Source organism: Daktulosphaira vitifoliae, unplaced genomic scaffold (assembly GCF_025091365.1).
Source record: "Daktulosphaira vitifoliae isolate Bord-2020 unplaced genomic scaffold, ASM2509136v1 Scaffold_1, whole genome shotgun sequence".
In the NCBI taxonomy this organism is placed as follows: Eukaryota; Metazoa; Arthropoda; class Insecta; order Hemiptera; family Phylloxeridae; genus Daktulosphaira; species Daktulosphaira vitifoliae.
In genome coordinates, this window is record NW_026099572.1 from 76,256,082 (window position 1) to 76,280,872 (window position 24,791).

At 23.8% G+C, this 24,791-nt stretch overlaps 5 protein-coding genes across 8 annotated transcripts in view; 1 reads left to right on the forward strand and 4 right to left on the reverse strand.

The window, feature by feature from the left end:
* LOC126910514 (remodeling and spacing factor 1-like) overlaps nucleotides 1-5,337 on the reverse strand; it is a 16,585-nt gene extending 11,248 nt beyond the window's left edge. Inside the window, exons 1-7 of one of the 2 annotated variants that reach the window (XM_050693133.1) lie at nucleotides 5,041-5,337; nucleotides 4,682-4,866; nucleotides 3,801-3,997; nucleotides 1,506-3,724; nucleotides 1,241-1,312; nucleotides 1,052-1,171; nucleotides 876-989 (exon numbers count right to left, since the gene is read on the reverse strand). In XM_050693133.1, the coding sequence (XP_050549090.1) occupies nucleotides 876-989; nucleotides 1,052-1,171; nucleotides 1,241-1,312; nucleotides 1,506-3,724; nucleotides 3,801-3,997; nucleotides 4,682-4,866; nucleotides 5,041-5,197 (3,064 nt within the window). In that variant the 5' untranslated portion in view covers nucleotides 5,198-5,337. Of the gene's footprint in view, nucleotides 1-875; nucleotides 990-1,051; nucleotides 1,172-1,228; nucleotides 1,313-1,505; nucleotides 3,725-3,800; nucleotides 3,998-4,681; nucleotides 4,867-5,040 lie in introns of both variants that reach the window. The other variant, XM_050693132.1, reaches the window with a different exon arrangement.
* A 1,570-nt stretch (nucleotides 5,338-6,907) lies between these two features.
* LOC126910519 (double-stranded RNA-binding protein Staufen homolog 2) lies at nucleotides 6,908-16,714 on the reverse strand. 3 transcript variants are annotated; one of them, XM_050693149.1, is made up of 13 exons: nucleotides 16,518-16,616; nucleotides 16,182-16,310; nucleotides 10,224-10,378; nucleotides 9,576-9,783; nucleotides 9,324-9,504; nucleotides 9,138-9,204; nucleotides 8,890-9,079; nucleotides 8,649-8,818; nucleotides 8,146-8,466; nucleotides 7,920-8,063; nucleotides 7,614-7,862; nucleotides 7,450-7,548; nucleotides 6,908-7,283 (listed from the first exon to the last, which is right to left on the reverse strand). In XM_050693149.1, exons 2-13 carry the CDS (start codon nucleotides 16,294-16,296, stop codon nucleotides 7,143-7,145), a joined length of 2,040 nt encoding a protein of 679 aa, XP_050549106.1. In that variant the 5' UTR covers nucleotides 16,297-16,310; nucleotides 16,518-16,616; the 3' UTR covers nucleotides 6,908-7,142. The 3 variants fall into 3 exon arrangements, with proteins under 3 accessions (XP_050549106.1, XP_050549104.1, XP_050549105.1); XM_050693147.1 differs by having other exon boundaries at nucleotides 6,909-7,283; nucleotides 9,585-9,783; nucleotides 16,518-16,714; XM_050693148.1 differs by lacking the exon at nucleotides 16,182-16,310 and having other exon boundaries at nucleotides 6,911-7,283; nucleotides 16,518-16,713.
* Nucleotides 16,715-16,845: 131 nt separating this feature from the next.
* Nucleotides 16,846-18,656, forward strand: LOC126910530 (cilia- and flagella-associated protein 20). The gene is made up of 3 exons (XM_050693170.1): nucleotides 16,846-17,388; nucleotides 17,720-18,013; nucleotides 18,372-18,656. Exons 1-3 carry the CDS (start codon nucleotides 17,113-17,115, stop codon nucleotides 18,396-18,398), a joined length of 597 nt encoding a protein of 198 aa, XP_050549127.1. The 5' UTR covers nucleotides 16,846-17,112; the 3' UTR covers nucleotides 18,399-18,656.
* LOC126910525 (THUMP domain-containing protein 1 homolog) lies at nucleotides 18,113-22,465 on the reverse strand. The gene is made up of 7 exons (XM_050693160.1): nucleotides 22,389-22,465; nucleotides 22,085-22,275; nucleotides 19,224-19,382; nucleotides 18,802-18,912; nucleotides 18,647-18,735; nucleotides 18,342-18,580; nucleotides 18,113-18,265 (listed from the first exon to the last, which is right to left on the reverse strand). The coding sequence occupies exons 2-7, from the start codon at nucleotides 22,256-22,258 to the stop codon at nucleotides 18,222-18,224; spliced, it is 816 nt and encodes a 271-aa protein (XP_050549117.1). The 5' UTR covers nucleotides 22,259-22,275; nucleotides 22,389-22,465; the 3' UTR covers nucleotides 18,113-18,221.
* Nucleotides 20,609-21,817, reverse strand: LOC126910531 (UDP-N-acetylglucosamine transferase subunit ALG13 homolog). Its single transcript, XM_050693171.1, has one exon. It carries the CDS (start codon nucleotides 21,573-21,575, stop codon nucleotides 21,084-21,086), a length of 492 nt encoding a protein of 163 aa, XP_050549128.1. The 5' UTR covers nucleotides 21,576-21,817; the 3' UTR covers nucleotides 20,609-21,083.
* Nucleotides 22,466-24,791: the final 2,326 nt, after the last annotated feature.

Sequence of the window (24,791 nt, forward strand, 5' to 3'; positions counted from 1 at the left end):
ATTACATTAGCTTTAATTTAAGATATATATAAAAGTGTCAGACCTTCCGGAACATTTTCAAAAGTTAAGTTGAAAAAGTTAATTTTTTGTGAAAAAGTTGTCATTTTAAATCCCCCCCTGTGGGCAGGTTAAGTGTCAGATTTACAAAAAATATATACCAAATGATAGATAAAGATATGAAGCATTTATAAAAAAAAAAATTATATTGATATGTTTATTTTTGAAAAAGTTACAGCAGTTTTTAGTAAAATAATTTGAAAAAATTTCAAAAATTATCGATTTTTAAATTTGTAATTTTTTTGGAGGTTTCCCCCATTTACAGGGAACGAGGGAAATTTTTTCAATTTTTGAGGGTAATGTCTTCGACTAGATACGATTTGTGATCTTTTGACGTATTGTTGAAAGAAATCCGTTTGGTGAGAGCTGAGTAAAAGTGGTAACAGACACAAAAAAAAAAAAAAGAAAAACACATCATAGTAAAACCAATACTTTCTCAGCTTCGCATCAAAGCTAAAAATGGTTATTTGAAAAAATGAATAAAAATGATTTTTTTATATTTTATTATTAAAAAATATGCTTTCAATGTAGAAGAATGCAAAAATTGTTTAAAAAAAATTACAGTAAAATTTTAGTTATATCAAAAGCTTTTAACATAGTTTAAAACTGTAAAAATTATTTTAAAAAGAAAGTAACAAAATATATTTAGTATATCAAAAGTTATAGAATTTATCAGAACAGGCCAAGACACCTGTATATTAGTTATTAAAAAAAAAATATTTATACTTCTGAAATTTATTCATTAAAACCCAAAGATCTTTAAAATAGTACATACATATATGTATATGAAACAAAAAATTTTTAATTATGAAATATACCTTTTTTTCGCCCAACTGGTTTTTTTATCTTTTTAGTTGTTTCTTTTTCTTCTTCACTGTTTAATTCATCCTCATCATCATCATAGGCTGATTTCATATCAATTTCATTTTGAGCTGTAAGTGGCATTAAGAGAATTTTATTTAGAACAGATCAGTTATATGAGAAATGGTCTTACAGTTTTGAACAACATCATTTTCTTTAAATTCATCAACTTTATCAATTGGAGAATGACACACTATAGATTCTTGATCGATATTAATTACAGAATTATCATTGTCTTTTTCAAGATCACTTTCTAAAATAAAATTATGACATAATAATTAATTTCCAATATTTTTTAAAAATTATTTACTTTTTTTTCTACCCCTTTTCTTTTTAGGTTTTTCATTATCATTTGATTTTAATTCTTCTGGTAAATTATCTTCCGCTTGATTATCTAATATTAAACATTAATTAATTATTATAACCTAACCAGATATTTAATTTAGAGAGAGTTAATCCAAATAATTAACAAACTGCTTAAATTTATTTATATTTATATTATTATAAATTAAAAACGGATAACTATAGTCCTTTCTATATTCAGTAAACATAATTACAAAATAATTATAAAATTTATATGTTTTTACCTGTAGCTGGTATATTAGATTCTACCATAATCATATTAGGAGTTAGATTTTTTTCAACAATTTGGTTTGAATATTTCTCAGTGGAATTATTTTTATCTTTTTCAAAATAATAAGCATTAACTTCAGAGTTCAACAAATTTAAATCTTTATCAATCAATTCAACTTTTGGACATTGATCATCTTTTTTTTCCAAAATTATACTGTTGGATTTCTCAAGAGTAGAGACAATATCAACAGTTGTTATTTCTTGACCTTGTTGATCACATATTGAAGATACTTTTTTTTCTTTAAAATATTCACTATTAGTATTAAAGTTAATATGTTCAGCATTAATGTCTTTATCTTTTGAATTTTTATCAGAACTTTTAAAACAATCTTCATCTCTATCAAAATCTAAACTTTTATCTATTTTAATTTGGTTATCCAAATGTTTATGGATTGAGGTAGAGTGCTCAGTATCAGTAGCCTTCTTATTTCTTTCAATGAATTCTTCTTTTTTTAAAATATCAATCTGACTAATACCTATAATATTAACATCAAGGATAGATTTTGATGCATCTACTACATCCCTATTATTTAATTCAACTAAGGTTTCTTGTGCAGTACAAACAGATTCTTGTTTAATTACTTGAATAACATTTCCTTTATTATTTTGGTTTAAAGAATCAGAAAGCTCTTCAACTTGATCCACTTTACTTTTAATTGATGTATTACATTTTTTTGATTTAATTTCTTCTTTAAGTACAACTCTTACTTGATTAATTTGATCAAGACTTTGATTAGTTAAATTTTTAGTTGATTCATCACATTGATCATTTGTATTTAAATTAGTATTATTTAATTCATTACTATCAATACATGAACTATATTTTAAAAGTTCTTCTGAATGTTCAATAGGTAAACATTGAGAAGAACTTTTAGAAGATAATTGATCTACACTATTTGGAATTTTAATAGTAGTATTTTGAATTTCAAACTCAATTTTTTCAACAAAGGGCATGTTATTAGTTGATACAGAAATACTTTCTTTAGTATTAACATTCTCTCCAGGTTTACTTATTTCTTTATTGTTACATGGCTCAAAATTTGGTATATCTTTATTGTTTTCTATTAAAGTTGAGTTTTTATCATTGTGTATAGTTCCAGATACATTAAAGCTCAACTCTATATTTTGATTTGTTTTACTATTTTTCGTGTTCATTTGTGATATTACTTCATGTTGATTATTACCATCAATATTGAAATTTTTATCTTCATACATTATTATACTTGATGCACTATCTTCATTTATACGACATTCATTGATTTCATTACTAGAATATGTTTCACCAGGATCAACAACATATGTGTTTTTAATATTTGATGTCTCTGTATTTTTAAACATTTCATTTGAACTATGTTCGGTAATTTGAATCTCCTCTTCATGAACTTTAATATTAAATACTGACTGTTTTAGAATAATTTTACTAGACATATCTTCAATAGAATTAATATTAGTAGATGCTGTATTCACTAAAAGTTTAGATGATTCAACATTTTCTGAATTTGAAATAATATTAGAATCATAAAGGTTAGTTTTCTCATTAGAATCTTTTTCATTTTTTGAAGTTGAGTCTTCATAATTTAAAATTGGATTATTAATACTAGTAATGTTAGGAATACATGGTACAGAACCATCACCAAAAAAAAAACCTGTGTTAGAAACAGGTACAACTTCTTCTTGAACTTCTTTAGATGAACTGCAAATGGTCTCAATACTCCAAAGTTTAGGCTTTTTTACTTCTTCAGTTTTAGAGATTTCATCATTAGACTCATTTTCATCAGGGTTTCCTGTGTTACATTCATGACCTGTACCTTCTCCTTTGATAATTATAACAGATTCCTCAATTGTTTCTCCTTCAATAGGATTGTTCTTCTTCTTATTTACTTCAATAATTTGCTCAGAATCATTGTCGTTTTTTCTTTTTAAGTTAGTCGTTTCACTTGATATATTAATCATTTCATCTGATAAATCATTTATAGTACAAAAATTGTTTGCAAGATCTTCTGGTTTTGGAGATGAAGATGATTCATCTTTCTCTTGTTCTAGACCAGGTGACAGTTCCTCTTCAACACCCAATATACTATCAACACTATTACTATCTTCAATTTCTTCATCTAAATTCTGAATATTCGTTCCAGACAACTCATTTATCAAGTTAACTAATGTACTGCGATCTCTAAATAAAAATTTAATAATGTATTAAAGCAATTCAAATTAAAATTACTTAATAATTAATTAATTAATCATCGAACTTAGCAACAATCTTCCATATATCCTCTTCGTTGTCTTCTTTGTAAACTCGAAGATTACAAGATCTATCAAACTGGGCCCAATAAGCTATACCTAGTTTGTCCCAGCCAAGTGGTTGTGAACGTAGGGCTGAACTTTCTAATTTATTGATTTCAGCTTTGAACTTAGAATTGCTATCAAATTGTGCTTCTAATAAATTCTGAAATAATTTATTTAAAAAAAGAAATAAATTACAAATCAAATATAACAATTCTAAACATTATAATTGTTTTATAAAAAACATCAAGTCATAACAGTATGATAAAAATAACAAATTAATATAACTTAAATATATACAATAATATTAAGTTTTCATTTTTCTCACCTTAATCTGAACTACTTAGGGTTGGCCACCATTATCTTAAACTTCCATCTGATGCGTTCTCCCACATTATCTACACTCGCATCAGCCGTCTTCATATTGTATTCAATAACATGTCTCTACCTCTTTTTTGATCTTCCTCTATCTCTTATTCCTTCAACATTTATTTCCATAATTGTTCTTTCAGCTTCTGATTCCTCTCTCCTCATAATATGACCAAACCATCTAAGTTGTTTTCCTCTCATCTCATTTACAATTAGATAAGATATGATACACCTATACTCTCTCTTATATGTTGGTTCTGAATCCTATCTTCTCTAGTTAATTCACTCATCCATCTAAGCATTCTCATCTCTGCTTCATTCTCTTATCAACCGCCCAACACTATGAACAATACATCACTACAATCTCATAAAATTTTCCTTTTAGCCTCATTAAAATTCTGTAGATATTAAATAATAGGGACCAAAAATACATAATAAAAGCTTTTTCAGTTATACATTTGAATACCATAGTATTTACCTTTAAAATTTTTAACTTCAATTGAACTGAAATTCCTTTGTATCCATATTTTTCTAATTCCCAATAGTCAGAAATTGCGTATGATTGACAAAATTTAATAATAGCTCTTTCCCATTTGTCTGCTTGAACACTTTTTTTTACTTTTCGCAATAATTTTACATGTAAATCTATTAGAGTACTTGGCACTAAAACATTTTTGAAAAATTTAAATTATATTAATTAATTTACTTTAAAAATGTATACATTTTTTAGTCATTAAATCATAATTATATATTACTTTTTAACAAATAACTATAAATGTGTAATATGCTATATTGTTAAGCATAGAATATTTAAAAAACGATTAAAAATATAATTACCTTCATTTGTTTTCTCCAACATTTCTTGTAGTTCTTGAAATGTAGGAATTTCTACACCACAAATATTACCAAATCGTTCACAAAAAGCAAAAATTACAGCAAAATTTGGATCTGAAGCACACACGTCTTGCGTTTCGATTTCTGGTATTGTATCCATTTCGTTGTCCTTTTGTAATTTACTTTTTAAAATTTATTCACATTATTTTGAATAATTTTTTATATCTAGTGAAGAAATTACAAAATCAAAACATAAATAAAAAACAAAACAAAATACATATCACAAATTGTTGCCACCATTTTGATATCCCAATTTCTTCTATTTCAACCGGAAAATACAGTGTTGCCAGTTAACAGGGATAAATTTAACAATCTCAAAAATTATAGCATTATTTTTTAAATATATATTTAAAATCATAATCTCCTTATTTATTTTTCAAATCACAGTATTTACTTTTCTGACGAAAAGCGACTTCAAGAGGTGCAAGATAATTTTTTTCTGAGAATGTTATAATTTCCTATTTTGTGGTCATCAACCCACGACCAAAAAATTGTCAAAAACGACTATAATTCAAGAATTTATTTTTTACAGCGTGAGTTGCAGTCTGCTAATTCCTCTATCCATGGCAAAAATTTATTAAAACTATTAAAAAGACATATTTAAGTTTTATTCCAATACTGTTGCAAGTATTAAAAGTTTTCAATTACATAAATTTGAAACTGTAATTTATGTGAAAACTCATACTTTTGTCAATTACTAGTGATATTACTATAGATTATTAAAATAATCTCAATTGAAGTTCACTTACTTAATTTGAGGCTCATTAAGATGAAGTTTTTCCGCTGGAGTCTAAATTATAATTAATGTACTTAATTGATCGTTGTTTATTAATACTTGCCTAGTTACAAAGCGTTAATTAAATGATTTTTGTAAGTGCTTATGTAAAATAAAAGATAAAGAAATAAGTTGGTCCGGCACCAATTATGTGATAGGTACTAGCATAAATCATTGATGAATAATATAATGAAAGGAAGAAGAGATGGAGGAAGACCAAAAAAGAGAGCGAGAGATGTTACTGAATGCAATATTCAAATGGCTGATGTGTGGAAGATCATGTCAAGTGGAAGTTAAGGATAAGTGTGGCTGACCCCAAGTAGTTGGGATAAAGGCGAGGTAAAAGAAGATGTATAATAGAATTAAACTCGACATAGAAGATTAAAATTTTTTACTAATTAATTATTTACTTGATAAATTATTCATTGATACTAAGAAAATATTCATTATTTAATAACTATTTTCTTTAATCAAATAGAAAAATGAACTAATAATTATAATCAAATTAATTTTAAAATGACTTAATTACAGACAGCAATACTAATATAACCTAGTTAATAAGAACATGATGATTTTATTTATATAAAAAGATGTGATACACACATCTTATATTTTTATGTAATTGAAAATATTCTACATTTTGATTCCAAAATCATTGGTGAATATTGTTTTTTTGATTACTTGCAATTGTCAATATTTTTCTGTTTCATTATTGAAACACAATAATTCAATAAAACTTTGGCTTACTATAAATTCATATATAGTAAGATATGAATTTATCTTACTATATTACTTATTAGATAGCATTATTTTTAAGCATCATTTTATTATTAAATAGCAAAAAACTCAATGGTGAAATTGTGTACACAAATAATAAAATTGCTTTAATAATGAAAAAAGATGTTTTATTACAACAAACAAAAATTACTAAAAATATACATTATTTTGGAACTTTACACCTATAAGAAACTTATTTATTAAATAATAATATATTAAATCAATATGATTCATGAAAATAGTCATTAAAAAAAAAATTAAGTTTTATAGATGGATTTTCAATACATAAAAAATATAATTAACAATAAAAGAAATATCAAACTTTATCTATGTTTAAGTGGCAAAAACGTAGCTTAAAAATTAATGTGTTTTACATTATAAATATATACGTAATTTTAAAAATAAATTTTCAAGATAAACTACGTTTATACCAGTCAACTAAAATGTATAACTAATGATATCTTATTATAACAAAATAGGCATTAAGTTATCATTAACTAAGTCTAGTGATAGGTTTGTTATTAAAATGATTTTGTTGGATAGAAAAACCATTTACTGGTCTTTGAGTTGTATCAGATGATTCAGTTCCTTGTAAATTAAGGTTGATTAATGAACTAATGGCATTTAAGGCCGCCTAAAAAAAAGGTATTATCATCACATTTTTTAAAATAAAGATAATATTTGTTAATTCATAATAGTAAAATTCACCACATCTGTAAATACAATACATGCAGATTATAAATGATTGTTATTATTGACTGAAAAAAAAATTATTTATTAATTATTTGAGAAATACTAACAGCATCTTGGGACTGTTCTAATGTTGTACCCGATCCATGACAAATTTGAGGTGGAATGGTTGACAAAGAGACGAGAGTAAGATAATCCTTATGATTTCCCTAGCAATATAATATAATAATTGATTATAGACTATCTTGAAATATTATCAAATTAAAAATTTTACTTTAGGGAAATCAGAATATTGCACTTTAAAACCAAGCATTTTGGAAAAATAATCCAGCTGTTTTGAAGGTCTTATATTAGTAACAGATAGATCACTAGCCATATTGCTCGCCACTGACACTAACGGTATACCATCTTCATTTGGTTTATTTACAACTGAAGTTTCAGGTAATACAAGTAGAACACCTGGAGCTATTTGACGGCCATTTTTCTTAGGACTATCAAAGTTAGTTTTATTTTCATGACTCTCCTATGGAAAAATTAGTTATTATATATAAAATTTATTATTTAGAAATATTAAATTTACTAAAGGTGAATCATTATTTTTGATAGGACGTTCTTTTAATTCGCTTTCCAAACCCATATCAATTAATAATTTTTCAGCAGCATTGCGTTTGGCAACTTTTTTATTTGGTCCTTTTCCAATTGCAGTATGTTGATCAATTGTCACCTATAATGTAAAAAAACATATTTAGATTGAAACTTTTACTTAAAAAAATACAGTACTGATTTAATAAAAAACATAAAATTACTTCAAAAATAAATTCTTTTCTACGATTTGGGAGTAAAATATCATCCTTAAAAGTATATAATGGTTCTTTTGCTTTTTTAAGTGCTTGTATTTTATATAATTTTGCTACTGGATCTGTATCCTCTGTATTATTATTAATTGATTCAACATTTTCTGAATTTTGTTTGGTTTCTTTTATTAAGTTTCTATTTTTTTTCCTTGGCATTTTATAACGATTTTTAGGAAGAGGCAGTGTAGGAGAAGTACTATTGTCATCCAATATTGATTCATTAGCTTCTTTAAGAGTTTGTAACATTTTTTCAGCAGCTCGTCGTTTAGATATCTGTTAAAATTAAATTTATTTGGTAAAAAAAATCAACTAGATATTATAAATAAAAAGAAATCAGCCTAGATAAGACAAATAGATTAATTTAAAATTTTCTTAGTTTATGATTTAAAAGACAATTTTTCTCATTTTAATGGACTTTTTACTACAGATGATAAACAAAGTAACACATGTTTTACCTTTTTCCCATTACCTTCCCCAGTAGCATTATAAGATCCAACTGAACATTTAGTAACATAAGTTTTCATATGAGGCAAACCATCTTCTTTAAGCACTTCAAATTTAATGGGTAATTTCATTTTAAGTGCAACTTCATACACTTGTGATATAACTGACTTAGAATCACCAGCTAATAGTAAAAAAAATATCTATGTAAAATTGATGTTTAAATTGAAAACTCACAAACAAAAAAATATTCACATTTTAGAACTTCTTTAATATTTTCATTTTTTTCTTCATTTTTTATTTGTGTCAGCGCTTTTAATGCTGCATCATGTCTTGCTGATTGGTTAGTATTACCTTGGCCAATAAATTCATGTTTACCAATCTGAAGTTTAACTTTATAAAGGCCAACTGATTTTAATTCAGGTTTTATGTATGGAGTTGAAACCTATGTGTGTTACATGAAATTAAATGTTTAAAATTTAAAAAAATATAAAAAAAAATACCTGTGACACTGTAAAACGTGAACTATAATAATTTGGAATATATGGCATACATCTTGGTCCTCTAGAGCTGTAATTAAATTTTTTTTTTAATATTTAAAAATAAATTATTTATACATAATATTTTAACTTATACATTGATAAAAAATTATTAATGAAGTACTTTAAAAAAATTATGATAGTACATACCCAAAATTAGTATAATTATTAAATGATCCACTCCTGGCATGTGAGTACAAGTCAGGTCTAAAACCATTGTATAATGGTGCCGGAGTAGGCACATATTGAGGCGTTTCGATAATTGTATAAGTTGTTTGCTCACCACGCTTCATGGCAAGTGCATTAAGCTCGACAGTTGGAGTAATATTATCTAAAATTTAAATTACAACACTTTTATAAAATTCAGTAAAATAATTAAACTACTTTAATTGTAATCATTACTATAATGACCAGAGAATTTAAGTTTCATTTTAGTCTGGGGTTGTTTGTAATTTGTTTTAGTTAAAGCTAAAGCTGCAGCAGCATGTTGAGCTTTTTTAATACTCATTGCATCTGCATTATATTCTTCATTACCAAGTTGTAAAGTAACAGTGAACTTTTTTTTGTGAGGAGGTCCTTGTTCATTTGTTAATTTGTATTGATGTTTTATCTGTTAAATAAATAAGATATAAATTTTAATTTTATATTTTTTCATCAAATATTTCAAAAAATGTATATTTTACACGAAACAGTTTACTTTTATAATTTATAAATATCTTTAAATTGACCAATTTTCATTAATATGAAAATTGGTCATAAATAAAAAAGAAATTAACTTCTATATGAAAAGTAAATCTTCTGAAACAATAGAAACACTTTTCTTAGTAACTATTATGCACTATTACACTATTAAATTGTTATATCAAATGGTAAAATTAACCTATTTCATTATAACTCAAATGAAAAAAAGAACTAAATAAAATTTATTAATATTTTAACTTATTATTTTTGTCATATTTTAAATAAAAATCAAACTAATTATCTAGCGCTTTTATCCTTTTAACTTTGTGACTATGAATATTAATATCTTTTAAAAATTGATATAAATACCTTATTGAATCTAGCTAGTTCATTTACTAAACACATAGGAGTTTTGTCTTTATCATTTATGTTTATTGATAACTCAATGTTTTGACTTTTTGTGCTTGAAGAATAAGCCTCATTTTCAGTATTACTTTGAATAATTGAGCCAGCCATAAGGTATCCTACAACAAAAATAGAATACTATAAGAGAATCCAATATTTTTGAAAAATTGCATAACTATAAATTAGTAAAAAAAATAATTAAATAAAAAATAGAACTGTTTACACAAATATATTAAAATTTAGATTTTATTAAGTGCAATCATTATATTGATCACACGAGAAAGTCTTTCAACAAAATTCTTATATCAAAAATTAAAAGAAATTATCAAATAACTTATTAATCTTCAAAAACATATTTTATATTAATTACACATAAATGAAATGTTAGTTACAAGCATATTAAATTAATAATTATCTCCTGTAGGAATAAATGTTAAAAGAATAACCCTTTAAAGCAAAAAAAAGTATATAATAAAACATCAGCTACCAGATTTCTCTTAAAATAATAACTGTTATGAAATTCATTTTTGTTATTTTTTAATTTATTAATTATTAATTACCTTTTTAGTTCATCTTATATACCATTTAAGAATGTCAATTTAATTTAAATAGCACTACATATTTTTCTAGCTAGTTTAATAAAAAACCCAGCACAGTGGGGTCGTGGCATAGTTGGGTCCAGTATAGATATCTGACAGTGATTAAAATCACTATCATAAAAAACGCTTCAATGCAAATTTGTAGATAGTGTTTAATTTAAAAAAAAATTTGTCAAAAAAGTAGGTCAAGTGAGAGCTGAGAAAATAAATAATAGCTACAAAAAAAAAACCACATAGTAAAATAATATTAATATGCATTTCTTCTCATGAGAGGAGACTACAGTAATGGTATCCATAATATTTAATGAAGTTATTGAATCTAAATGAGATAAAAATCAAATGAGTTAAACATTTTTTTCTAACTCAAAAAGAATTAAGAAAAAATTCAGTGCCACAGGCGTGAAAGACTCAAGTGTTACCGTCTCAGAAACCGTACGTCGCATTCGTCACTAAATAAAAATGGAAATTTAGCTAGTTCAAATTTTAAAGTTATTTTTCTCGACTTCAAAGAAACAAAAAAATTTAAATATGTTTAACTTTTTATACTATGTCAATTAAATTGATATATTTATGAAAATCTGTGTAATCCCCTTAAATAAAATAAAATACAAAACCAAGAATTTTAACACAAAAATAGCATATTTTTGAATACAGTAGCCATTTTCACCGTGAAGACAAAATAAAGTCCAAAATTTTTTTTTTCCATAATAAAGTATATCACATTAGCTTTAATTAAAGATATATATAAAAATGTCAGTATTTCCGGAACACTTTTAAAAGTTAAGTTGAAAAAGTTGTCATTTTGAAACCACCCCTGTGGGCTGGTAAAGGGTTAAATTTATAAAAAAAATTTACCAAATGATAGGTAAAGACATCAAGCATCTATAAAAAAAAAAAATTATATTAATTTATTCATTTTTGAAAAAGTTATGACAGTTTTAAGTAAAAAAAATTTAGAAAATTAGCGATTTTTAAATTTGTAATTTTTTTGGAGGTTTCCCCCATTTACAGGGAACGAGGGAAATTTTTTCAATTTTTGAGGGTAATGTCTTTGACTAGTTATGATTTGTGATCTTTTGACGTATCATTGAAAGTAATCGGTTCGGTGAGAGCTGAGAAAAAATGGTGACACAAAAAAAAAACACATCAGTTGTTTATCATAGTAAAATTAATACCTTCTCAGCTTCACATCGAAGCTAAAAATAATTTAGTTAAGATAATTATTGGTCAATAAAAGTGATAATGAGTAAATAACAAATTTTGACTCAGTATTTCAAAAGTTTTTAATATTTTCATACTTAAGCAAAAGATTGGGTATGGCTAAGAAATGTGTAATAATAAATATTGAAATATCCATAACTCACAACTATCTATATTTTAAAATGGTAATAATTATTAAAAAATACTAGTCCTAAACTGCTATGAAATAAAATAAATAATAAAAGTTATTTTCTTAATTAAATTAATCAATGAATATATTTGTTGCCAGTTAGAAAAATAATGTTGACATCTTTATAATATGTAAGGGATGAACATGAAAATAATTAATGATTCAAAAATTGAAAAATTTGTAACAAAAAGAAATCAAAAGTAAATTTCATTGAATTCAGGAATTTTTTTTGTATTAGAAAACACTAATTGATGCAAAAAAAATATTTATAAATATAGTTTAAAAGTGTATTTAAGTAATGAAAAAATAATAATAATGACACTATCTTTTTCATTTAAATTATTTTTTTATATTTCTTTAATTTGAATATCTGTTTCAAGATAAAAATTCATGTGTTTTAATTAAAAACTTACTAGCTAATATATCTTAATATTTAAATACTTAGATTTAACCAATATTTATAGTTTTAAATGTTTAATTGTAACAAAAAAATTAATTTAACATTTATATAGAGATGTTATAATGTATTTACATACCAATATTTTATAGTTTCTAGAAAAATAACATATTAAAAATTACTAATAATTGAACTAAATAACTAAAATAAATTAAACTGGCTATAGAAAATGGCTGGTTGATACTAATTTTGGGACCAATATTACAGAAGTTATTAACAATTTAAAGGACTTGAAATAAGGAGTAAATGTAGCTATTTTTATCACTAGTCATTTCCAGACCGTACTCTTCTTTTCACCTAGGTATGAAAATGAGAATATTTTCAGAAGTATTGGTCCAAAAGTTATCGATCAATCATTTTCTAAATTAAATAATTTTCTATTTTAAAAGCAAATTTAATGAGTATGTTGCCTTTTAAAAAAGTAAAGTTCACACCCCTATATTATATAAGAGATAAACCTGAAAATTATTTATAACAGATAAATGAAAATACAATAGTAACTAACAAAAACCCTAAAACATTTTATCAAAAAACTTAATATTTTTGGAGAAATTGAGTGAGTACCTAGCATTAAAAGAATCACATTGTATATATATATATATTTTTATCTGTTAAAATATGTCAGTATTACCATTACAAAGTTAATTAATATTAAACAATTTTAAAATTTTTGTTTATAAATAAATAAATAATAAAATAAACTATCCCGAAATAAATATACTTGATATGATAAATAATGAATATTATTAAAATAGAATGTAATATTATTTTGTAAAGGAAAAATTTCTGTTAATAATTTAAATTAAAAATGTTATAATTGATGGTATAATTGAGATAAGCTTAGATGATATCTGACAATGATTAACACATCACTATCATAAAAAAACACTTTAATACAAATCTGTTAAATCTCACAATCATTTTTATACTTGTAATTTTACAATTTCTGTTTTAAAATTTCACTCAAATATTAATGTTTGTTAAATTACTTGCATAATTGAAAATCAGGAAATTTTATTGTAAAAATTGTGAATGGTTAACTTTGACAGCACATCTTCATAACAAAACAAATATTGAGATGGTTTTATTTTAATATTGCAGTGCACTTCAATAGTTTTAATTTGATATACATTTAAAATGTTATGCATTTCAAAAATTGAGTTAAACATTTTTTTTGTATGCAAGGGTAATCCCTTTCTGTACTTAAGTTTTTCATTATATTTTCTTAAAAAGCATACCAAAGGAAAGCTTATTGTCTCTAGTTTACTCTGTTAAAATTTATTAAAACCAGTATTTTAAAAACGGTAGCACCATTTATTGTTAATAATTCATAATAGTATTAATAGTATTAATTTATGGACTACTGAAAATGTTTATTGTGGTTTTTAATGTTAATACAACCAAATAAATAAAAAACTCAGCACAGGGGGGTCGCGGCACAGTGGTGACGTGGTATAGATGGATCAAGTATAATGACATCTGACAGTGATTAAAATCACTATAAAAAAAAACCCAGCACAGGGGGGTCGCGGCACAGTGGTGACGTGGCATAGATGGATCATGTATAATGATATCTGACAGTGATTAAAATCACTATCAAAAAAAAACGCTTCGATGCAAATCTTTAGATAGTGTTTAATTTTAAAAAATTGGTGTATTATTCCAAAAACTACATGATCTGCTAGTTCATTATTAATATCATGATTAAGATAAAGTATGTCGAATGAAAAAGGGATTATTAAAAAATAGTATTTCTCATAAAAAAATTATGTTGATCAATACACTTTTCAATAAGTTATAGCATTATAAAGTTAAAAATGTAAAAAATAAAATTGAGAATTTTCACACAATAATAGCATTTGGTAGCCATTTTCACCGTGAAGACAAAATAAAGTCCGAAATTTTTTTTTTACATAATAAAGTAGATTACATTAGCTTTAATTTAATATATATATAAAAGTGTCAGACTTTCCGGAACACTTTCAAAATTTAAGTTGAAAAAGTCAATTTTTTGTGAAAAAGTTGTCATTTTGAATCCCCCCCTGTAGGCAGGTAAAAAGTCAGATTTATAAAAAAAATATACCAAATGATAGGTAAAGACATCATGCATCTACAAAAAAAAGAATTATATTGATCCATACATCTTTCGAGAAGTTATAGCATTATAAAGTTAAAAATATAAAAAAGAATTTTTTTACAAAAATCGTATTTTTTTTATTAAGTTTAATGTCTGTTTTCACCATGAAGATAAAATAAAGTCCGAAATTTTTTTTTACCATTATAAAGTATATTACATTAGCTTTAATTTAAGATATATATAAAAGTGTCAGACCTTCCGGAACATTTTCAAAAGTTAAGTTGAAAAAGTTAATTTTTTGTGAAAAAGTTGTCATTTTAAATCCCCCATTGTGGGCAGGTTAAGAGTTAAATATATGAAAAAATATACCAAATGAAAAGTAATGATTTTATGCATCTATATAAAAAATAATTATATTGATATGTTAATTTTTGAAAAAGTTATGGCACTTTTAAGTAAAAAAAATTGAAAAAATTTCGAAAATTAGCGATTTTTAAATTCGTAATTTTTTTGGAGGTTTCCCCCATTTACGGGGAACGAGGTAATTTTTTTCAATTTTTGAGGGTAGTGTCTTCGACTAGATACAATTTGTGATCTTTTGACGTATCATTGAAAGAAATCGGTTCGGTGAGAGCTGAGAAAAAGTGGTAACAAACAAAAAAAAAAAAAAAACACATCTTAGTAAAGCCAATACCTTCTCAGCTTCGCATCGAAGCTAAAAAGTGTCTCTACAAAACTCTCTTAAAACAATAACTAATTGGTCATATAAAATAAAATATGTAAAATGAAAATTATTCTTCATAATTTTTGTCTACTATTTTATCCAATTTTAATTAGAATTCTTACTTCAGAAAAATGACATAGAGTTTATTTTCAAAAAAAGATTAAAAAATGTATGTGATTATAGATATATGTAATTTTTTTGGTGTAAAAAACTATGGTTTTTTCATGCTTAAATAATTTAAGGCTTAGAACAATCAAAGTTATAAGATTTAAGTGCAGTGAATATATTCAATTAATTTATATACATTAGAATATATAATATTATAGCCTCATAAAAACTTAAAATTAATCAACATGATGTTTCTTCATTGTTACACTCTAATCAAAAGAAAAATAAATATTTAAATGTTAGTATACAATAACTATAGAACTATTCAAAGAAATTATGTGTTTTTAATTGAATATATTCTATCATTATATTATAATTTTATTGGTTTTTAAAAGATAATTCTTTTCATTTACATAACAGCCAAAGCTTTTTGTTAATAAAATAACAATACAGCAGTTTACCAAGCAACATTGAGTTTAGCTTCTAATAGAACTACATAGTTCCCATAAATAATCTAATTTTTTGACCCAAATGTGTAGATGTAAAGAAGCACAGTCTCAAAGTTACCTTCGATGCAGTCTGATAATTCAAAAATATTGTATATTTCTTCATAATCTACATTCTGCTTGTATACATAAGATGTAGAAGTAGCTAACATAGCTATTAGTATAATTACTTTCATCTTGTAAAATGAACCTAATATGAAGAAAAACGCATATGATTTTTAAAAATTATCACAAGTTATCGAATTTTATGCTTGATTGACTATTTTTTTTAGTTATTTAAAAATATAAAAATTGGAAAAAGTAGCACAAAACTATGTCCTAGTTTAGTTAACTACCAAACCTAGGTTTTAATTTGACATTAACTAGATACCTATTTCTTAGAATTATAAAAACTTACCTTCGTAATTTAAACTTGTTATTAATTTAATTACAGATTCATCAAAATAGACAATAACTAACCAAGGAATAGAACTGAATAGATAAATAGTTACGGTTATGGATTAGAAAACAAACAACAAAACTCAACGGTAAACGACAGCTGCAGGGCATGTAGGCACTAGTCAGTGTAGACTTCTATTATTTGCTTGCTTAACCCAAGTAGGTGTTCGTTAGAACTTTAAAGATAAGAAATAGATTTGATCTATAACCAACTAACCAGTACCTTGAAACTGGTTAGACAACATTATAAGAGCAGTTAAAAACACATGTGGATGATTTGATTACACTTGGATAAACTTTGATTTTTACGTAATTTGTTGTTACTTATTGTCGATTCAAAGAATTTTAATTTACGATCGTACACTATGACGTAAAATTAATTAAGTTTTCTCTATACTTAGAACTGCATAGTTTTATTTTGTGTGCTGTGAAATTATTGCTTTATTGTAACCTTAGCAACAGAATTCATTATTTATAATATATTGATCAAACATTACATAATTTATGGCATTAATAGTATTTTATATTTAAGTTAATATTTTTCAAATATTATTATGTTCAAAAATACATTTCAAAGTGGATTTTTATCTATACTGTATAGTATTGGTAGTAAACCTTTACAATTATGGGATAAAACTGTAAGAAATGGACACATTAAAAGAATTACGGATAATGACATTCAATCACTAGTGTTAGATATTGTAGGTACAAATATTAGTACAACGTATATAACATGCCCCGCAGAGAAAACGAAAACATTAGGAATTAAACTACCATATTTAATCATGATAGTAAAGAATATGAAAAAGTATTTTACATTTGAAGTACAGGTAATATATTGTATTTGAGTAATAATAATATGTAAGAATTTATCAATATATATAATTCATATTATAAAATTATTCAATTTATATAATTCAAATTCTCAAATGTTCATAAATTATTAGCTACTAAAAAATTTATAAACTTAAACTAATAAAATTACCTATATTTTATAGTTAAAACTTTCTACTATTTAAAGCTGTTCTTGAAAAATACGTGGAACATATATGCTTTAAAACCTTGTGTTACTATATTACTTTCTATATTTCTTGAAGTTACATTAAAATGTTAATGATGCAATAATAGTTTAAATTTTTTGTACTTGCATTTTAACTATAGATCTTAGATGACAAAAATATAAGAAGAAGATTTAGAGCAAGTAATTATCAATCAACTACAAGAGTAAAACCATTTATTTGTACAATGCCTATGAGGCTTGATGAAGGTTGGAATCAAATACAGTTTAATTTAGCTGATTTCACTAGACGTGCTTATGGTACTGGATATGTGGAAACATTAAGAGTTCAATTACATGCAAACTGTAGAGTTAGACGGGTATACTTTAGTGATAGATTATATTCTGAGGATGAATTACCTGCAGAATTTAAACTTTTCTTGCCTGTTCAAAGTAAAGTAAGTTTTATTTTTATGTTGAATAATATATATAATTGATTTTAATTATTATTCAAAAAAACATTACTTCGATATACATTTTAATATTTACAATGCTTTTAATAAAACTTTTTTTATATATTTATTTTAGTAAATTATGAATTCTAAAACTGAAAATAACTTATTGTATAATATTCTCTATTTATTTTTCTGACTTATCATAAAGGTTTTAATTATTATATTTTATGACTTTTGGTTGAATATCAGCAGAATCTAAAAAAAAAAAATTAAGCTAAAATATTTTCACTTATGACTTACATTCTTATAATAAATTTATTTAGTTCAATACCATTTTCATCTTTAACTGATCTTTTTTCAGGTTGACCACAGACAGAGAGTAGATTAAATTTATAAAAGCGACCATAATCCTTTACAACTGATAAACAACAAATAGTTTTAACTACTTCAACAATTATTGTCATCTTAGCTCCACCAGATAAATCCACTTTATGTTCTCCAATTTCAGCAACTTTATTGGCTAATGCTTCTATAATTTGATTACGTGGCACTGAGTTGTTATATCTATGACTAAAAATTTTGTATTATTTATATAAAACTCTTGTATAATATAAAAATAAACAATTTATTTTTTACTTGAAAGCAATTGCAAATGTAGTTGGTTCTTTTGTAAAATATTTTGGAAATATTTCTGAGCAAGTTGTAATAATAGATGTTATATTTGCCTTTAATAAAAATAGAACAGTAAACAATAAATTGTGAAATTATTTAGGAAATTATATAAGTATTACTTTGCAAGTCATTGTAATAGGAAGCATACGTAAAAGAAATTTAGTCTTTTGAATTTTGTTTTTTTCAATATCTTCAAGTATTTTGTACATCAAAATGCATGGATCATAATTCTGAAATTATCACGTAAATTGTTACGAAGTTTTAAAAAAATTATACAGCTCAATATTTAGCATTCATGATAAAACATGTATTCAAAGAAAATTACAGTACAGGAAAACTTTACTATTTTTCCAATTGTAAGGTCAAACTTGATAGTATTATGTGGCGAGGACAAAATTTTATCAATTAAAATCTTTAACTGTATATGAAAACTTTAAGGATTTGTTGTAAAAAAATATACTTCTACTTTTGGATACATTATTCATCAAAGTTAATGTAGTTTTAATGTTTGAAGAATTATTATCAAATTATTAAATCTTACAGTAGTTCCTATGAAAATACAGTTAGTAACACCAGTAGAAAATGGTCTAAACTTATTCCAGTCAGTATTGTCTTTTTTTGTCATCAACCCGAGTTCTTTTTCAATAGAGTCCATAATATCAACTTCATTTTCAACAGTTACTTCTTCTTCTTTAACAATCTATGAAAAAACAAAAAAACAGGAAATTATATTAATTTTATAATGGTCATTAAGACTGTTCTATAATTTTTTTTTTCATTGAAAAATGTCTAGATGATAAATTTTATGAATGAAATAAGAAAAAATGAGTCAATTCTAGTAAACATTGCTGATATTTTAAACTTTGAAATCTTAATGACTGATAAAAAAAATACACATTATTTTAATAAATAAACTATTTTATATAGTTATTAATAATTTAAAAGTAAAAGTATATAGAAATTTAAAGTTAATATGTCATATAAAAAAAACTAAGTCCATTTACTTCAGTTTGAGAAAGAGGAAAGATTTACACAATTGTAAATATTTTAAATATTATAAATCAATATACTATATTTTTTACAAATTGTTAGTATACTTGCCATCCTAAAATAGTTATTTATTTTATTAAACTTTTAAATGAGTAATATATACAATTTTTTAATATGAGTTGATAGCCATTATTAAGAAATTAATTTGTTCAAACAAATATTTGATCTTATAATTGGTAAATAGTGTGGTGGGTTGGGAAGTCTATTTACAAATAAGATGATGTAGCCCTATTAAATTTTTATCAAGGAAGGATCCTTAACTATATTTATTTCATCATAAATAGTATTCAATAAATAAAGAAATAAGTTTCCATTATAATGAAACACCAGTGTCTTTACTTTTAGAACATCTGTAAATAGATTTACAATTTAGAATGCTATTTATAAATAAAAACCAAGAGTATTTAACAAAACAACATTTTTGTAATATTTTAACTAAAATAATAATAGTAATAAATCAATACAAAATAATAACATATAAATTTCAAAAAACAATCATATTTTAAATTTATAATTTTAACTACAAAAATTGTTTATTAATAGGAAAAGAAAAAATTCAATTTATTATTTTAGTTACATAAAAACAAATTAATTATTCAATGAAATTAATCATACAATTTTTTTTTAACTTTACCAACAATATAAGTTTTTAATTAAGATTACATAATAGAGATTACAATAAATAAAATTAATTACTTAATTATTCACAATGTTTTGTGATACAAAATTTTAAAATGAATCAATATTATTGGTATAATTGTGATACATTTAACAATCAGCACACGAGTTCTTCTAAATTAGTTGATATAATAAGGAAATTTATTATTTTGATAACATATTTCTTAATTGAGATTCCTAAATATTTAATAAGAGATAAAATAGGCATAAATTAAATTAAAAAAAAAAAAAACAACATTCATATTTATCAAGCTTATTAATTAGAAAATTATTTATTTAGGAAAATATTAATTGATAGTAAATTATAAACGAGTATTTTGGAAGTTTGTAACAATTTTTTTTATTATTATGTATTTTTTTAACTATATTCTTCTTTCTGCAAAAATATAAGAATATTAATATCTTCTGAAATAATGGCTCAAAAGTTGCTTTTAGTCAAATTAATTTCTTATATGTAACTGGTTAAGTCTGTAAGTTACCATTGAATTTCTTAATCTTTGGAGCCCCTTATCTTATATATACTTCAATTTTATAGTTGCAAATTGATTTGTTTTTTTAACATGTAATCTATTTTTATCTTTCTAAATTGTACTAAAATACTTAATTGTAACTCTTATTAAAGATTAATTAAAACTTTTGAATAAGAAAAACTATTAGCTAACTATGTATATAACTATACATTTAGAAAGTGTTCAATGTATTTACTAATTTTAGAAGAGTTATCAATTGAAGACGAATTTATTGAGCTGAAATCAATATTCTCAATGAAACTGCATAAATTATTACAAGTAGTAAAAAATAATCGTTTGTCTTCAAATAATTTCTCAGCTAATTCATATTGATGATTATCCATTAGGTTTTCATTAATAACAACTAACAAAGCTTTATTATGGTCAAGAGCTTGCATAATTGAACCTGCTCCTCCATGACTAATAATAAGATCATGATTACTCATGTCATGTTCTATATCAGGCTTGTAAGTATAATATTGAATGTCAATTAATCCTGAAGAATGGGGTATTATTTTACTATTTCCGATTTGCATTGTTATTGTAGAAAATCCTTTTTTTTTAAGAATTTGTAGTGTAAGAGGATTGATAATAGCCGTGATCAATTCATCAAATTTAGTTGTACCAACAGTAACAAAAATAGATTTATTAGTCATTGCAATTAAAAAATAAGAAAATCATGTAAATTTCATCAACATGAATAAGTATAACATAAATAAATAAGATATCAAAACACAACAAACTTCTTGTTTTAATTTAAGAGTAAAAAAAAATGTAATTTACAATCAGAGTGAAATCAAAATTACTACAAACTTAAATAAATATATTGATAGGTTAAATAAATAAAATAAAAACTTTGTAGTTCAAATAAATTTAATTTAATTTTAACACATGATTCATGTGTGAGATAGAGTTGTTAAGTTAAGGCAACTGTTAGATAGTGTTTAAATGTAAAGGAATGATAATAAGGTGATAAGAAATAGAACAGTTATTTTACAACCAAATACAAGTGTATAATTAATCGATACATGTATAAGAAGTTTTTATTATGATTGACTTAAAAACCAAATAAATATTTATGTTTTATTTAAAAAATATACATTATCTCACATAAATATTGTTTTTATTATTATTATTTAATACTAATTTTATATGATCACATTACCTCTTTTTCTTCACTGTACTCTCTTAACAAATTAATGGCCTCTTTTTGACAATCTTTTTCATTGAAATTGCATGTGCATAAAAAACCTTTCATATTAGGCTGAAGTTTAAATCTATCTTTTGAATAGTTCTTCTTACCAAAATACGAAGATTTTGATTTATTTTGTTCAGCCATGATACAAACACGTTAAGCTAAAAATTAAAATTAAATTGATTATTTTATTTGTAACTAATTTTGATTAACTAGAATACCAACACATTGTACTAAGTGTTGATATAAATTTAACAAAATAAAAAAATCAAACCTGGCTCAGATCAAAATTTGTAATAATTAATTTTTATTTATAAATTATTATATAGAAATTATTCTGATAGATAAAATATGTTATCAAAGAAATTTTGATAAACATTGATTGTAATCACAGATTTGTTATATTCATAGAAAAAAGTGTAACACACGCTAGTCTTATTTCTCAATTGGTAATTTATCGTTTTGAATATGAAAGAGTCCATTTCATGAATTTAATTTAAGGCGAAATAAAAAAAAATTATCAATGAAAAGGAATGGTTCACTTTAATATTTTTGCTGTGCAATAATGAAAATTATAGTACACAATTTTTCAAAGTGCTTATTCACAGCTACTAGATTTAGGTTTGCATTATAACCTTTTTCAATAATTCCTAATTTATTGGTTAACAAAGATGTAATTATAGTAGAGCCTATTTTGGTACAATCCCATTAGAAACTCAAAGAATTACGTCATTTAGAATTTATGGAAAGGAAATATATTTATTCTCTTGTGCAAGGTTGGTTATTAAATTCCCTTCCTGAAAAGTTTTAGGTAAACTATTGTCTGAATGTAAAGTTAGAGAAAAAACAGAAGATAGGTTCTATTGTTTCCATGGAGTAGTATGTTTAATTGACGAGTAAATAATTTATTCATCAATCTAATAAAGCATTCCTGTATTATTTATACCAACAGTTTACAATTGCAGTACCTTTGAAGTATCAGAGTAATACATATAAATTGTATTTTGAATGTACTAAGTGGACATTAAAATTAAATAAATTAAACTTTTAAACTGGTAATTTATTCACAACTTTTCTAAGATAAGATAAGAAAATTAAATTAATTTTTCACCAACATGTGAAATTACTGTAATCATTAACTCCATCAAACATATTCAGACAAAATGCCAAAAGTATGAACATCAAAGAGAGGTACATGGAATACCTCACCACCTTGCCTAATCTCTGAAACAAACCATAATTCTGTACGACAAATAAGATGACAAAATTCCTCAAGGCTACCAAACTATTTGATTTCAAATAACATCGATATAACCTATGTGATAGAGACTAACTGTTAATAACTTTCATTGTAAACAAAATCTAAATATTTAAATAGCTCATTTTTTTTTATATATTCTAAATATACATGTAAACACGGGCAGCCTTTGCTGCCATGGCTCCTATTAAAAAAAAAAAGAATGAAAATGATAAATAACAAAAAAAAATGTTTAAACACATTTTAATTGGTAGGAAGTATATTTGTCAAGTTACAAAATTTACAGTTGATTAATTTTAGTAACACATTAAAATTAGTAAAATAAGTAAAAGACATAATAAAATGCCTAAAAGTAGTAAAATTTATTAAAAATAAAATTTATAAATAATAACTTGTTAATAAACAAACTTATAAAATTTAAATAGTATTTAACAATGACTAGAATATAAGTTAAAGCATAAGTGTTTATAATATGAATAGTATTAATTTTATGAACATTTTTAATATATATATATATATTATACATAAATATATATATAATAATGTAAAATTGAATTAATTATAATCACTAACAACTAAACAACATACTTTATTTCAAATTTCTAACATAAACACCTCAGATCAGTATAATAAAGATTAATTTAAATTTAAATTTTTTTTTATATATTTCTTATACTTAAAGTGAAAGCAAATTGAATTAAACATTGCTTTTTGATAGTAATTAAGTAACCTGGAAACAATTTTTTTTCTATTTATGTAAACTTTGAATATTATTTGAATATATTGAGATATATTTAAAATTAAAATGAAACAATACAAGGTAATCTAGCATGTTCTAAAAATTCTACATCTTTTGATCTAGTTAAAACAATGAAATACTTTTTTTAAATATTTGTTATACTTTTGAATCATAATTAATAATATTTTTTATTAAATTTTTTTTTTTTTTTTAATTTTGAAAAATCTAAACAAATTTAAGTAGTAATTTTTTTGAGCAAATTAAAAAAAAAATGTTTATAAAAGATATATTATAAAATATATGTTAATGTAAAGTTGTTAAATTTCAAAGGTGTTTTAAAATTAATAAGAATTTAAACTTTTATGTGTTAATTTATAGATCATTTGTTGGTCTATGTATAAAAGATAATGCAATATTTTCCTGTTAAATATTAGTTATAAGAATTGAATTTTTTCATTAAAAATTATTATTCCTTGAATTATTGCTTATAATTAAAATTAAAAAAATAATAGTAAGGTTATCTATGTAATTATAAGATCTCTTATTATTTTTTCTTTAAAGTAAAAATATTATTATAAATTATGATTTTATTACAGTCCAAAGGTATAATAATTATAAGAAAAAAAAAGTATTTGAAGATATCACTTAGATAATAAATTGTATGACTTTTATAAATATTC